Source organism: Anabrus simplex, chromosome 2, assembly GCF_040414725.1.
Source record: "Anabrus simplex isolate iqAnaSimp1 chromosome 2, ASM4041472v1, whole genome shotgun sequence".
NCBI classification, from domain to species: domain Eukaryota; kingdom Metazoa; phylum Arthropoda; class Insecta; order Orthoptera; family Tettigoniidae; genus Anabrus; species Anabrus simplex.
In genome coordinates, this window is record NC_090266.1 from 805,759,042 (window position 1) to 805,775,876 (window position 16,835).

Consider the following 16,835-nt stretch of genomic DNA (forward strand, 5'->3'; position numbering starts at 1 on the left):
GCTCTCATAGTGCATTGGCACTGCTGGTGGCTTCAAGTAGCCTATGCAGTGGCCTCCACGGTATGCACTAGCCTTGCGTCTTGGGTGGTGTGCTAAGTCCCAACTGACGAGCCTAACTTAGCACACGAGGGCGAAACGCAGGCAACCAAGAATGAGTTAGCTGGAAAATTTATAATGTCCAATAACGGACCATTTGTATTGGTATTAAGTGGTATGTTCCGAGCTGTCAGTGGAGAGATGGCGTGGGAGGACATCAGTAGACGAATAAGTTTAAAAGTAGGAAAGATCACAATATGAAGATAAAGTTGGAATTCAAGAGGACAAATTAGGGCAAATATTCGTTTATAGGAAGGGGAGTTAGGGATTGGAATAACTTACCAAGGGAGATGTTCAATAAATTTCCAATTTCTTTGCAATCATTTAAGAAAAGGCTAGGAAAACAACAGATAGGGAATCTGCCACCTGGGTGACTGCCCTAAATGCAGATCAGTAGTGATTGATTGATTGATTGATTGATTGATAAGACATATTATTAAAATTTTTAAAATCATCTGGCTAAAGTCCTTAGTTCGAGGAATTGCTGTGTGTTCTAAAATGTATATGCAAATGTGACTGAAATTCTTCTTATGAGACATAGTCTTCATGTTACATATTTAAAGCAACAATAACAACTGAAGTATAAAGCAGACTTCACTGGGCCATCTTCTTTTAATGTGTGGTGTTTGTGGAGAAGTTTGATACGATTAGCATGATTCGTTGTTGTTAGAACATACTGAATAACAAGTAGGCTGGTCTAAAGGGAAAGATCAAATTGTAGCGGATGTTGTGAAGAATGAGAAGCCGAGTGTGTACTGAAAGTCGGTAAAAAGGAAAAAGTTCTTATTTATTGAAAGGTGAGTATTGAAAATGAAGGAATTGACTAGTGGCTAATTCAATGATAGCACTTACCCTTTAGACCGCTGAAATGTTAAATTCTCGTGTTGAGCGTTTTAGGATAACTGGCAATCGCCAAGGTCCTACTTGATATGGCTGTTCATTCCCATAGGGATCCTACCTCTCGTGTTGTAACTGTGCGGTCTTATTGGAAGGCGGGCAGAGCTATGGGCTTGTTAGTTGCGCGTGGGGGAGAGTTATTGGTGTCGGAGGGAGAGGAGGGGAGTAGTATGTTTGTCGATTTGATGGGAGCGTTTACTGATTTTGCATTAAATTTTTTTAGGAATTTATTATCTTGTAGATTTAATTTTTGTAGTAACATTGGAATTTATTCGTAAAGAGGGCTTTTTTATCCAGTACATCATTTAAGTTTTGGTTTTTATTGAAATGTTGATCCAAGAAAACATATACATTTTCATACTCTGTCATAAGCCTACCTTTCTTGATTCTTTTTATTATTTTTACGTCTCGTTCTATTGTAGCAAAATAGTGACCCATGTCTCTCATGTGGTTGCTCATCGCAGAGAATTTATTATGTTTTTGGACATTAAAATGTTTTGCGTATCTAGTCAAAAAACTTCATCCAGTTTGACCAACGTATGAAAAATCACAATCTGAACACTTGAGTCTGTAAATACCTGACCCAGAATAACAATTATTAGTTAACTGAGTTGTGACTGAAAAATAAATTTTGATAAGTATTTTGCATTTTGAAAGTGATTTCTTTTTCATGCTTTTCCAAAGAATTAACAATCTGATGAATAATTGGGTTTGTGTATGTGAATGTTGCATACTTTGGTTTTCTGTGCTTATCCGGAGAAAGATTAGTTGCTAATTTTAGTTTTGCCTTATTAATGATTTTATTGAACATGCTGGGATTAAACCAACTGAAACTGGCTATTTCTTTTATTAAATTCACTTATTTTTTAAATTTATTTACTGAAGAAGGGATCTTCAAAACCCTGTAAACTAAACTACACTAATGTCCAAAAGTTATGCATTATCACTAAACGAGGCTATACCAAATGATAGGAATGTCGGACAAATTGCTGAAAAAACAGAAGCTGACTCACACACCATATGTCACACAACTTGTACAAAAAGCAGTGTCAGAAAGGTTCTGATACCTAAGGTACACCTTTGACAACAACTAACCAAAAAATATGCTGTTAATGGGGTGTATGGTTACCCCTAACGGCCACACATGCTTCGCAGCGACGTGGCAAGCTCTCTATCAGATGGTCCAAGAGCTCTTGTGGCAGTCGATACCATTCCTCCGAAAGGGCAATGCGAAGGTCTTGAAGGGTCCTTGATGGAGGCTGACGGGATGCAATTCGCCTCCCCAATGCACCCCAGGCATGTTCTATAGGATTCAGATCCGCAGACCTCGCTAGCCGGTCCGTGCGATGAATGTCTTCCCCAGCCAGAAATTCATCCGCCAGAGCAGCGTGGTGCGGTCGGGCATTATCGTCCACTAAGCGGAAGTTTGGACCAACCACACCTCTGAAGAGTCGAACGTGTGGTCTCAGTACCTCATCCCTGTATCTCCGAGCATAAACAGTGTTCCTCAGAACACCCATGAAGATGTGCAGGACTGTACGGCCATTCAACATTATGGCGCCCCACACCATGATGCCACCACCACCATACTGGTCCCATTCCACAATGTTCCCGTGGTTGTATCAGCTACCCGGTTCTCTCCAGATTAATGTGTGACGGGAATCATTCTGCAAACTGAAGCGGGATTCATCTGTGAAGAGCACATGCCTCCATTCATTCACGATCAAGTTTCGATGTTGACGGCTCCACAGTAAACGGGCCCATCTCTGTGCTGGAGTGAGCGGGACTCACACCGCTGGATGTCAGGCAAACAGCCCTGCTGTTCTGAGCCTCCCGTACACAGTTTGCCGGGAAACGGCAAACCCTGAGACGGCTGCAAGCTCCGCCGACAATTGTCTTGCAGGTGCACTCCGATTTCGTTGGGCAGTTAAGGCCAGATATCAGTCCTGTCGCGGGGTGGTTACCCTTGGTCGACCTGGTACTGGCCTATGACTAACATCTCCTGTGTCTCAAAGTCGTCTCCAAAGCCTGGAAATGACACTTCGTGGCACATTCAAGGATACGGTGACTTCGGTCTGTGCCTGGCCTGCTTCCAGACGGCCGAGTATTCTACCCTACAAAACGGGGTCAAATGGCGTTGTCGTGCCATTATGTTGTCACGTTCACCACGAGGCTACATTCTGCACACTATAACAGGACAAACACGACTGAGGGAATATGGGGCGCAGGTACTGGCTGTGTTTATCTTGCAGTCACGTCGCTAGTAATGTAAGGTGATTTTTTTTGCTAGTTGTTTTACGTCGCACCGACACAGATAGGACTTACAGCGACAATGGGACAGGAAAGGGCTAGGAGTGGGAAGGAAGCGACTGTGGCCTCGAGTAAGGTACGGCCCCAGCATTTGCCTGGTGTGAAAATGGGAAACCACGGAAAACCATTTTCAGGGCTGCCGACAGTGGGGTTCGAACCTACTATCTCCCGAATACTGGATACTGGCCACACTTAAGCGACTGCAGCTATCGAGCTCGGTAATGTAAGGTGAATAGAGGAGGATAGGTTACCTAGGAGAATAAAGGACATAGTCATAGCGGGTAAGAGAAGTAAGAGACTAAGACAATGATGACTGGACTCAGATTTAAAGATAAGAGGTGAGGAACTAAATGCAGCCACAGAGCTAGTTACAAATAGAAGATTGTGGAAGTGTTTAGTAAATTCACAGAGTTTTGCAGACTGAATGCTGAAAGGCATAACAGTCTATAATGAAGATGTATTTGTGTAGACACTGTAAAACTGAAGGCTCTACATTTTCCTTAGAATACAATTGCTTGGATGCATTCCTATCTTCAAGATGGCAACAATGTGCAAATGGAAATAATGGAATCGTTTCCTCGTGGTGCCACATGAACAGAGGAATCCCTCAAAGCTCTGTACTTCAACCTCTTCTTTTCTGCACTCTTTGTGAACGACATATCATCGAATTTAAGCATTGCAAATACAATATGTACACTGACGACCTTCAACTCCACACAGACTCTACCGCAGGAGACCTTCAGGAAAATATAAAACTTCCTAAACATTGGTTTACAGGCTGTTAGTGATTGCTCTGCTGCGCACAGCCTGTAATCCTTCCTGGCCAGCAAAATCAAATGACAAGTATGAGTAAACATCCGTTACCAAGAGTAATCGTTCAGGATGTTGTAATTCCTTTTGTATCACAAGTGAAGAAGCTCCGTGTTATCATGGATGAATGCATGACTTGGTCTGCACATGTCTTACATATATGCCAAAAAGTTTTCTCAACTTTACATTCTTTATATCAACATATATTTCCAATAAAACTTGAAAAGAGCTGAATCAAAACTCTTGTAATGCCACATTTTGGGGATTGTGATTTTGATTTCAATGATGTGAGGCCACAATTCTCCCTAAGGCTACAGCATATTCAAAATGCTTGTGTGAGATATATATGCAATTTAAGAAAATATGACCATGTGTTATCTTTCCTACAAGGGTGAATCAAAAAGTAAGTTACACTTCCAAGTTATGGCCCTTTATGAAACTACCTATACATAGGCAACATGGCTATGACAATATACAATGTAAGTTCACTTTTCCACAAAATCCCCAAACATATCTCGGGACGGTCAACCAACTTTTTGATTCTGGATGTGTAGAAATCACCTATGGAACCTCCTAGTGACAGCTGCTTTCACCTCCTCATCGTTTTAGAATCACCACCCATCAAGATCCTTTTCCAGCTTACCGAACACATGATAAACGCATGGCACTAAGTCTGGACTGTATGGAGGATGTTGCCATACCTCGCACTAGATTCGCTATAGCAGTTCGGACGTTTGGCGGGTCATATGAGGTGTTGCGTTATCGTGCCACAAAACCACACTGGTGCTCAATTTTCCCCACCGCTTTTCTTTAATTACCTTACGCAAGTGGTTCAATGTTTGCGAATACGAATCCAAGTACATTGTCCTCCCTTTTGGCATAAATTCCACGTGACCACACCCTTCATATCGAATAACACTGCCGCCATTACCTTTCCTGCTGAAAGTTGAACCTTCCTTTTTTCGTGGTGGTGATGTGGTGTGCACCTATTCCATCGATGTTCTCTTTTTTTCGGGGCTGAAGTGGTGGATCAATGTTTCATCCTGATGATTTGCCACAAAAACTCATTGTCCTCCACAGAATACCATTGCAAAAATGCCAGTGACGATTGGAAACGTGCCTAAGTGAACATCGGTGAGAAGACATGGGATCCACCTTTGAGAGAGTTTACAAAATCCAAGGTGCTGGTGAACAATGGAGAACACACTGCTATACGAAATGTTCAGCATGCTGGCAATTTCCTGCAGTGTTATGCGCTGATTCTCTCCAATGATCCCATGTACATGGTCAACATTTGCAACGGTACTGGACGTTGCAGGCCTGCCTTCGCGATGTTCGTCCGCAAAATCCGTGCGTCCGGCGACAAATTGCTTACACCACTTTACAATACCTGGGTGAAGAATTGCACGCTCACCATATACAGCAGTGATTTCCACAATGAATGTCTGTGCAATTGAGCCGTTTAGCCCATAGCAACCTGATCATTGCATGCATTTCCAAATCGGAGTGAACATCCAGTTGACACGCCACACGCCTAGTCCACTCTGCACACACAACACGATGGGATACACACCAACCATCCTATCGGACATGTCAGCAGTTACTGTAGATTGCTTCGGACTGGCCACAGTCATGACACACAGTGTTCTCGCGGTGAACTAGTGTAACTTACTTTTTGATTCACCCTCATAGAACTGAAGTGGTCGTGACTCCATATTCGTCATTATCATCATACTTTGTCTCTCCTCCACCGAGTTCTTACTACATCTTTCCCATCTTACCTTTCTTCATACTTCCATTACTTCTCAAATGTTCATAACAGAAATACAAGGACTCAAACATAAAACCTCTCGTCATTGCTCACCATTTTACTACCGCATATAACAACTCATTTTCTGTGTTTGTTGCACGAGAATGGAACCGTTTACCAGATGACGTTTGAAGAATACCAACCACAGTGTCATTTAATGTAGCGTTAAGAGGTACAGCAGGATATGAGTCAACTATGCATTTCTGGTCTTTCGTTGATCGTGTTATTACATTATTATTATTATTATTATTATTATTATTATTATTATTATTATTATTATTTATGTCTTACTGGGGTGTATTTTATTTCAGTTATATTTTGATTGTGTTTAATTATGCTTTATCTAGTATTAATTATATTATACATTAGAATCATAATTAATACTAACTGGTTTAGTGTAAGAGAAGGGCTAATGACCTCAACTACGCCAATAAAGACATTTATCTATGTATGTACATACGTGCAAATCATCTGGATTTCATGAACAGGTGTCTCGTAATCTTTCTATTTTAGTTTAATGCTGTACAGTCACTTGCTTTCCATGACATTCATTACACCTTTGCAACATGCCCCTTCCACATCTGGAACTAATATCCCGCCTCTTAAAATGCCGATTCTAACGTATCACATTTCTAACTTGCCCATGTTTTGATAACAGGAAAAACACACGTGTGATATTATTTTAAATTTATTACACACAAATCAACTGCATTTCACAAAATTACTACGTATAACACCGAATTACGTATAAATCTGTTATGTATAACATGATTTAAGTTTTATTATTTAGGAACCTACAGAAATTTATGTATAAAACAGGATTACATACAAGTGAGTTACGTATAAACAGTCTCAACTGTAAGTGAAAAAAAATCCTGAAATAAGTATAGAACACATTACAGGATTTATTTATTTATTTAGTTATTTACTTATTTATTTATTTTATATTCTGTAATTTAATTCCATATGCCACCAGTGTAATTAAAATAACAGTATGTTCATAAAATGCAATGGGCAAATAAAAGTTATTTTGCTATTTTGTTTATTTGCTGATCTGCAAATATGTAACTTACCGTTCCTAATACTTCATGGCGCTTTTTGGCTTGAAGTAAACTCAGTGCACGCACATAGTCTAGTGCTGTGTGTCTGAAGCAGGAGCGTGTAGCACAGAGTAGATTTTGAGTTTCCTCTGCTTCATGAGGTCGGCTACGTGGTGCTTGAGAGTTCCGAGTAAGCACAGCATCAAGGTCAACCGAAATCTTCTCAAAGTAGTGTCGTGACTCCTTCACACTCTTGATGTCTCTGTAAATGATATGCTATTTGTTACAGATGGGAAAAAAAAAGTGGGAATGATAGTTGTGGTGAAGACTGCCATATTTAGGGGAAAAGCAATTATCAACCTCCCTGGAAAACAGTAATATCCAAAACGTGTGGAAAGGGCTCTTCATGGAACAAAAAACCCACTTTGAAACCAATAGACAGAAAATGAAAAGCATTCATCATGAGGGGTTTATAATGCTGACACTTCAATGTATGGTTCACAATTATTACTAATTACTACTATTACTTATCTTCATGATTCTGTAAATAGATAGTAGACATCTTTGGTGAGTAAAAATTGGCAGGGATAGGTGATCAGGTATTAGTTACCAAACCAAACCTTGAACCTTCGTCCATGATACTTTCCCAACATGCATGAATCAGAAATTCATTGTGTTGCCCAGTTGGAGGACTTTGCCACGCTGTAAAACATAATTATAAAAACCAGCCTTGTCCAGACAGATTAATGACATAACAAAGAATGGATAGCTAGGATTGTAGAGAACAGTTCTAGGAGGGGACTGATAAAATCCCTGTACTTTTAGCTTCAGCAGTTTCTGACTTACAACCTGTTTAATGTTAAGAGAAAATTGGACATGAAGATTAAATGTCTACTAGACACACATATTATGATTCCACAGTCAGTGTCATGAAATTTATAAATAAATAGCACATGAATACCAATCAATCAATCAATCAATCAATCAATCAATCAATCAATCAATCAATCAATCAATCACTATTGATCTGCATTTAGGGCAGTCGCCCAGGTGGCTGATTCCCTATCTGTTGTTTTCCTAGCCTTTTCTTAAATGATTGCAAAGATATTGGAAATTTATTGAACATCTCCCTTGGTAAGTTATTCCAATCCCTAACTCCCCTTCCTATAAACGAATATTTGCCCCAATCTGTCCTCTTGAATTCTAACTTGTTACTCATTGTGTTACTCATCGTAAATCATTCATCTTCTGATGTAATTATCAAATATCTATTTACTGTATAAGAGTAACAGGTCCCTCACTATGGTTATTCATTAATCCCATGCCAGGAGGCTCGGCAATACTGCTGTTAGCAGGAATAACACGATTTTCTTGAGAATGTGTGTTTTGATGTTCTAGTAGTTTGTGTATCATAAATATGGTACACATATCACACCCCCCGCACTGTATTTTGTAAAACAATTATTATTATTATTATTATTATTATTATTATTATTATTATTATTATTATTATTATTATCATCATTATTATATTGGTGTATTCATGTAAGAATATTTGAAGCCAGAAGGTCTCCGTGTTAGATATTAATTTATTTTGTACAGGCAGTTGAGAAGCACACACACAGCTATTTCCACAGGGAACGTTTGGTGAGTCATATGGAAAATCTAAGTCATGAGACCTGAATATCCTGAAGTCATAGGTTCGGGCATGGTCGGTTTATAGCCACATGCTGCTATAGCATGGGGAATCTCTCGTTCATGATTGGACAGACATGCCTAAACAAGCTCAGACATAACGAGACAGAGCAGGGATGAGGAGGTGTATATGCACTTCAGAAAGACGTCATCCTGTTTTTGTTTTTGTTTTTTACATTAACTACAATGACTATTACTGTGAATATTGTCGAGTGTACAATTGATTATTGATGAACAGAGTAGTGTGGTAGTTAACTTGCTAATACTTATATAACTCTTGTGCTAGAGTAATTCGATACAGCACATGATCACATATTCACTGAGAGATCATGGTTTCACAGTGCACGAAGAGGTTTTTGGCCTAGCTACTGATGGGAGTAACAGGTGCAATGACACCATAGCCTTTCAACCAACTAGTAAGCAAGGACTGATCTTAAATTCAATAGTATATTTCGAGTCGCAGATTGGCCTGAAGAGATGGACACCGAGAAGAAGTTTATTTACCAGCCAACCGTAAACTATTATAACAGCAAATATCACCTAGACAACATCCCCGTCCATGGACTCATGATTGGTGCTCGAGGCACAATCCCTGAATTTCTTGTACAGCAGTGGGATTCTCTTGGTCTCAACTGGACATGACTTCACGACATCACTAGCAATGCTATACGAAGTTCAATAACCATACTCTGCAATCATCTATATAACATCTGACTAACTGTACATCATGCTATGTTCCAAATTTATTTTTGAGCCTTGTGATTGTGATTATTTTTACCTGGCACATTCTAGCAAATTTACCAATGGCTTGGAAGACATAATTATTTTGTTCTTGATATACTTTGTCAATGTGGCAGCCTCCTCACGGAGGAAGTTATCAACAACAACAATAACAATAATAATAATAATAATAATAATAATAATAATAATAATAATAATAATAATAATAATAATAATAATAATAATACCATGTGTTGAAGGTGTGAGCCAGCAATTTGTGTTGACCCACAAATACAATTAAGGGTAATATAACATATACGCATTATAACTATTGGTCATTGGGCTCACTACAAGTGGTAGTGCAGTCCTCACTGTCGTTTCTCACTGCTTTTGTTCTAGGATAATTGAATGCACATAGGGAGTCTTCCAGCAGTTGTAAATACTTATTGAGTGTCATTATTTTATACTTACTGTGTGTTGATGTACAGATTATGGTTAGGTAAGGATATAGTTATTTTAAATTAGTAGAGAAATTATTGGAGAACCTAGGTGCAGTTCCTACCTCTTTAATCATTTTTGGAAGGTTAGTTAAAGCCCAAAGCAGATGTACCACTACACTGCTTTATGTACAAGCCCTTGGAGAGAGAATTATCATTTTCTATCAAAATTCGAGGGATCCGTTTAGGTGAACTCCAGCACCCAAATTCCAGATATTTCAGTGTATTATTTATTTTATTCCACATTAGACTTAATAATATTAAGAATTCAATGATGCCCAAGCTTGAGGTGTGTATTTATGCATATTTTATATTCAATAATATTACAAATGTCACCCAACTGTGGGGCATATTTTATTTCATTTTACAAATGGTCCCCAAGCATAAAGCATGTATTTATTCATTCATTCATATCATTTTTGCCCTTATGGACAGTGTTTGAACTTGAATATCTCATGATGACACAATTTTCACTTCTTTCTCTTCTTCCTCTTCTCTTCCCAAAATCTCTTCATCCTTTGGCTGTGCTCCTGTTTCCTTTGTTCTGTCCACAATGTTCCTGTCTTCTTCTTCTTCTCATTTACTATAAATTTTGTATTCCTAATTTTGTTTCTGAATTCTTTTCTGTCTCCTATCATTTGCCTGTTGATCTCCACCTGCCTTAAGTCTTCCTCTATTTCATGATACCAATTTGTTTTTTCTTGCTTGAACTGTTTACTACATCAAAGATTTTCTTCGTAAGTCTGTTGCTGTCCATTCTCTGTATGTGCCCATAAAAAGTTAGTCTGCATTTCCTGATCATGTCTGTGAGTCTGTCAGTGTGTTGGTACAGCTCTTCAGTAGGTCGTTTCATCCACATGCCATCTCTGTGTATTGGTCCAAATATTTTTCTGAGAATTTTAGGTTCTATTTTTTTCTGTCTCTGTGATGCCTGATGCTCAATTGTGGTCGTTTCTGATGCATACAATGCTTCTGGTAATACGACTGTTTTGTAGTGTCTAAGTTTGGCCTGTCTTGATATGCTTTTCTTATTATAATGTGACCATGTGAGTGTGTATGCTTTCTGGAGTTTTTCCGTTCGTTCTATGTTAGATGCCTTGTTTGATCCTATTTGTATGTATTCCCCTAAATATTTAAATTTTTCTGCTCTTTTTACGGATCCATATACAGTATGCATGGTGTGCACATTGTTGTCTGTCATTCCATGTATTGGGTCTTCTCGTAAGATTTCTGTAGACCTGTTTTGGCAGCTATTTCATGCAAGCATTCCAGTGCTTCCTTTGCCTCCTGTGTATTGTTGCTAAGTATGGCTATGTCATCTGCAAATCCCAGACATTTTATGATTGTTTTTGTTTCACGTGTTCTTCCCAGCTGTATTCCTTTAACTTGTTCCTCCCACTGCTTGATAATTTTGTCCAACACCATGTTGAACAAGATTGGTGAGAGCCCGTCTCCTTGTCGGACACCTGTGTGTATCTGGAAGGGTTCCAAAATTTCTCCCATGAACTTTTTCTTGGAGGTGGTGTCTGTAAGTGTCTGTTGTATAAGTGCTCTGGTTTTTCTGTCAATGCCATTTATTTATTCATATATTAGATATATTACAAATGGTGCCCCACATGAGGAAATAGTTATTAATGGTTATTAGTATATTACAAATTGGCGCCCAATGTGGGGGCAGTGGTTATTAATGGTTATACCTAATATTACAAAAGGTGCCCAAGCATGAGGTGTGTTTTTATTCATATATTATATTAGATATATTACAATACTGCTGAGTAAATCAAGTACAAACACCGGTAACATGGGTTACAGAGGGAAAGTAATGTTATGTAGTCACTCTCGAAACAAATTTTTTGTGAATATCTTTTCTTGAAGAATGTATCAGGGTAGAATGTAGAATGAAAACTGATTCTTGGAGAAGTCAGGTGAGGAGAATTCTCACAATAGAAGTGTGTGATGTTCATAAATACCTTGAATCATGAATGTGTCAAAAGACCAAGAAGTTGAACTTGCCAGATACTCCAATGTCTTCCAACACCCCGAAGAAACATTACTTTTCCACAATTAATAACATATTTAGATGATTTTAATAACAATGTTGATAGGACTGTCCTCCAATTTCATGATAGGGGGAGAATTTCTAACTGCTCATGAACTGTGTATAGTTCTGAGGGCTAATGTGACTTACAAATTGCCCCACCTCTTCCATGTTAAGAATATTAGAAGGACTGTGATTTCAATGTAGGAAAACTAATAATGATCACAAATTTCTAATGAAGTGCAGTGACAGTTGTAGCAAGAAATTCGGATTTCTAGGGACGACCAAAAGCCAACATAATGTATGAACAAAATGTGGGTATCCTGCACTGTCCTGCAGCGGACACAAATTCAGGTTTCAAAATTCATCGCTCACTCCAAGAAATCAGTACCTATGGAAGGTACACCCCTAGTCCAACATTAATTTTGATCACTTGATCTATCCACCAAGCGGAAGACCACAGCTCCAATCATCTTCTCATTCTAACGAGTATAAGCGTGTTCAGTCTGCAACCAATCTAAAACTGCCTCCTCATGATGGTCCTGCTAATGAGCTGGCCAATACTGGCATTTAATTAGCTGAGGATAATATAATTATATTCTCCAGATTACTTTATTACGTCTGCTGTACGATATTGATCCAATTCATTAACATGCGACCAGCGGGACATGCTAGACACCATTACATCTACAGTTTTGAGCAGGTTCAGCATGTGTCCTGTTGCCTAGTAGGCACTGGGTCCTCCATGGGCACTGATAACTTGTTCCATGCGTGATAGTATCAACCCGTATAAGGCGCGAATGGCATCCTGAGGTATAGCCATCCATGCTGCATTCACCTGGTTCCACTGTTCATCTTTGGTGGTTAGCATTGGGTCACAGCACTGCAACCATCGTTTCACCATATCCCACACATTTTTGATTGGCGACAAGTAATCGGCAATCGGGCTAGGGCAACAGTCTGACATCCTGAGACAACAAGAAGGCACCTGTTCATGCAGCAACATTTGGTTGCGCATTGTCCTGCTGAAATATGGTGTCTGGGGTGTCATGCAGAAAGGGTATGGCTAAGGGTCGTAGGATGTTATTCACGTAGGTCAAACTGGTCACAGTGCCCTGGACACGGACCAACTGTGATTTGTAGTTGTACCCAATAGCACCCCACATCATAAGGCCTTGAGTTGGCACTGTATGTCTTGTGCGAATACAGTCAATGTGATGCCTCTCTCCCTGTCTGCAGCGAACCAAAATGGAGCCACCAATTTCAAACAAACAGAATCTGGATTCGTTCAAAAACACTATCTGCTGCCATTACTGTCACCAGTGACATCATTCCATACACCACTGCAGTCTAGCATGTTTATGCACATTAATCAAAGGTAGCCGGAGAAGTGGACGACACGCCGGTAACTCAGACCAAAATAAACGGTGACAGACTGTCACTCCTGATAGTGTATGATGTATTACACTGTTCCACTCTTGTGCCAGAGCCCAGGAGGACACAGATCTGTCCTTCAATACCATTCGGATGAGGTGTCAATCTTCTCGGGGAAGGGGGGGTCTGGGTGGTGTGACCAGACCCATCTCGTGTTCTACGGCCTTCTGTGAACCATTCTGTGCACACCCATTGCACTGCCAACACACTTTGTCCTACACGAGCAGCAATCTACCGGATGGATGCATCACATTCTATCATGCCAATAATGCACCCTCTTTCAAACTCACTCATTTGACGGTACGGTTCTCGCATACATCTGCCAGGCATCCTGCATATCTGCTCAAGTCACAATGATCCATTATATTTGGTTTATAGAGATCGCAGGCACATTTTCCAGGCGGTGGTGGTGGAACGAGATATCGATGTAGACCTTGAACCTGAGGGCCGATATTGTTCAAATACAAATCATTTCTTCAGAACATACCAATGCACATGTCCTGTGAATATGAACTTCCTATCTCTAGTATTTCAAGGTGTTCTGGTTTTTATGAACATGAGTGTATTATGTCAAGGAAGAAAGTTTTTCTTGGAGTGGGTTACTGTAGTCATGTCCTAGTCTGTGAACTATGGGGAAAGGCTGAGTAGCCTAGTAAATGGTACTGACTCAGGATACCTATTGCTATGGAATGGAAGTGGGCATCTCTGACATATTCCAAGTCATGGTGTTGAGCCTATAGTTAACTATGGGTCTTACGAGAATGTCTGTTCTATGGACCTTGGGCAAAGCTTTTGTTGTAGGAATACTTGGGTTCATTTTCATTAATTTCTGAGAATTGTAGTCGCTGAGAATGACGGATGTTTGTTTCAATATTTGTTTTAATTTCTTGTGAATATTATTAGTTGGATCTTTATTAATCGATTTAAACAAATTTTCAAAAAAAAAGTTTTGGTTTTTTAACATAGGTCTCCTTGTTCATAATTACTGTAGCATTGCCCTTGTTCACTTTCGTAACTATCAAATCATTCTCTTTTATTTTTTGTTTCAAAGAATTAATGGCCTTTTTGGGGAAGAGGAGCTGTCAATTTATTGATTTCAATTAGGATGGAGAGGTTTTTTTACGAACATTGAACCTAATTTATGTTTATCAACTGGCAATTTCTGCATAGCACTCTCAGCTTCAGCTGTAATGGAAATAGCATCTTCTAATTTGAAGATAGTAGGCCAATTAAATTTAGGGCATTTTTCCAAGATATTGTATATGAGGTGCTGAGTTGGGTGTCAGATTTGTAACAGGGTCGTGAAATTCCAAATTTTCCGAGATGGATCCATTAGTATGCCTATTACCTGAAGGCGAATTTTTACCAGAATTCTTACTGCGCATGAGTGTGTTGAATTCATTGTCTAGAATGGTCTGTCTATAGAGAAACCGAAGTAATAGACGGTATTAGTGATCACGAAGCTGTTTTTGTCGTAGTTAAAAATAAATGTGATAGAAAGGAAGGTTTTAAAAGTAGGACTATTAGGCAGTACCATATGGCTGATAAAGCAGGCATGAAGCAGTTTGGAAAATGGTAAATAAGAATGTAAACAGATTCTGGGATGGGTTAAGGCAATTTTTGAGGAATGTGAAAACAGGTTTGTACCTTGTACCCACCTTATTATAATAGAGAAATAAAGAGACAAAGAAGGACATGCAGATTGGAAAGAAATAGAGTTAGAAATAGCTGTGGAAGTAAGGAGAAATTGAAGGAACTTACTAGGAAATTGAATCTAGCAAAGAAGGCAGGATAACTTGATGGTAAGCATAATTGGCAGTCATACAAATTTTAGTGAAAAATGGAAGGGTATGTATACGTATTTTAAGGCAGAAACTGGTTCCAAGAATGACATTCCAGGAATAATTAATGAACAAGGAGAGTGTGTATCTGGGGATCTTCAAAAGGCAGAAGTATTCAGTGACTAATGCTAAAGAAGTATTAAAATTTACATATGATAACAATGATATTTACAATGTATGTATGTATGTATGTATGTATGTATGTATGTATGTATCAGTCATCAGCCCTAAGGCTGGTTGGATCCTCAACAGCTCCGCCATCGGCTATCACAGATGGGCTAGGTATCTCTGAAGAGGCGTACTAGGGAAATGAGGAGCAATGTAGTTTCCCGTTGCTTTCCTCACCAAGCCGGAAGTTGCTATTACATATCAGTCTGCCAAGCTCACTGAAATGCCTGCACCAACCGACCCTATGAGCAACATTTTCACACCATTCATAGCAGGGACTGGCTGCATAAGGAATGGCATTACTAGCATTGCTCATACCTCAGTCACTTTCATATTGTCAAAGCCAAGGGTAAGACAGGGACAGATCAATGGAAGTAACAAAATTGCTCTAGCCTATACCAGAAGACTTAGTGCACTGTAAACACTAGGTCCTGCCAGCAAAGGCAGGATATTTACAATAAGATACAAAATTTGAAAACTAAAAAAGCGGCTGGAACTGATAAGATTTCTGGGAATATACTAAAGACAATGGGTTGGGATATAGCACCATATCTGAAGTACTTATTTGATTATTGTTTGGTTGAAAGAGCTATACCAAATGAATGGAGAGTTGCTATAGTAGCCCCGGTATATAAAGGAAAGGGTGATAGACATAAAGCTGAAAATTACAGGCCAGTAAGTTTGACATGCATTGCATGTAAGCTTTGGAAAGGCATTCTTTCTGATTACATTAGACATGTTTGCAAAATTAATAACTGGTTCGATAGAAGGCAATTCCAGCAACATCATGGGAGACTACTGGCAAAAATTAGTGCTAATGGACTAGACAAAAGAGTGACTGAATGGGTTGCTATATTTTTAGAAAATAGATCTCAGGGAATTAGAGTAGGCGAAGCTTTATCTGACCCTGTAATAATTAAGAGGGGAATTGCTGAACGCACAGCACAGCACAGCACAATTTCATGTCTGTTCTCAAGCCATCCATGTGAACGACGACTGAACCTGAATACCAGCCAACAACAAGCAGGAAAAGCCTCCGATAAATCGAAGGGTCCGTGCTTTCCTTCAGGCCAGTGTGCAGATCGAGGATTATTTCAGGTCGTCATACATCAAACAATCTGTGACTGCTTTCCAAGCGTATTCCAACCGGGTGCGTTGCTTGAGGACAAGCAGCATACAGCCAACAGTTTCCATTGTTGAATATGTGAGAATAACTTGGGTGAAGTGGCATCTGTCGCAAATTTGCAGCATACGACAGGAGGAGCTGCTGGCACCTCAGGTGTAAAGGCGGCATACCAGACTCAGCGAGCAGGCTAGCAATGGGGCTTGTACGAAAAGGTCCTGTCGCCAACCTAACCCGTTGTGGTGGATGCTGTTCAGTTCTGCAAGGACGCTTGGTCTTGTTGAACCATATGCTGCACTGCCGTAGTCTAGCCGGGATAAAATATGTGCCCTATAGAATCGTAAGAGCACCGTGCG

General features: G+C 39.6%; 1 protein-coding gene across 1 annotated transcript in view; it reads right to left on the reverse strand.

Annotated features, from left to right (window-relative positions):
* CenB1A (Centaurin beta 1A) overlaps positions 1 to 16,835 on the reverse strand; it is a 316,525-nt gene that overhangs the window by 140,273 nt on the left and 159,417 nt on the right. Inside the window, exon 5 of the mRNA XM_067141489.2 lies at positions 6,997 to 7,225. Within this exon, the coding sequence (XP_066997590.2) occupies positions 6,997 to 7,225 (229 nt within the window). The remainder of the gene's footprint in view (positions 1 to 6,996; positions 7,226 to 16,835) is intronic.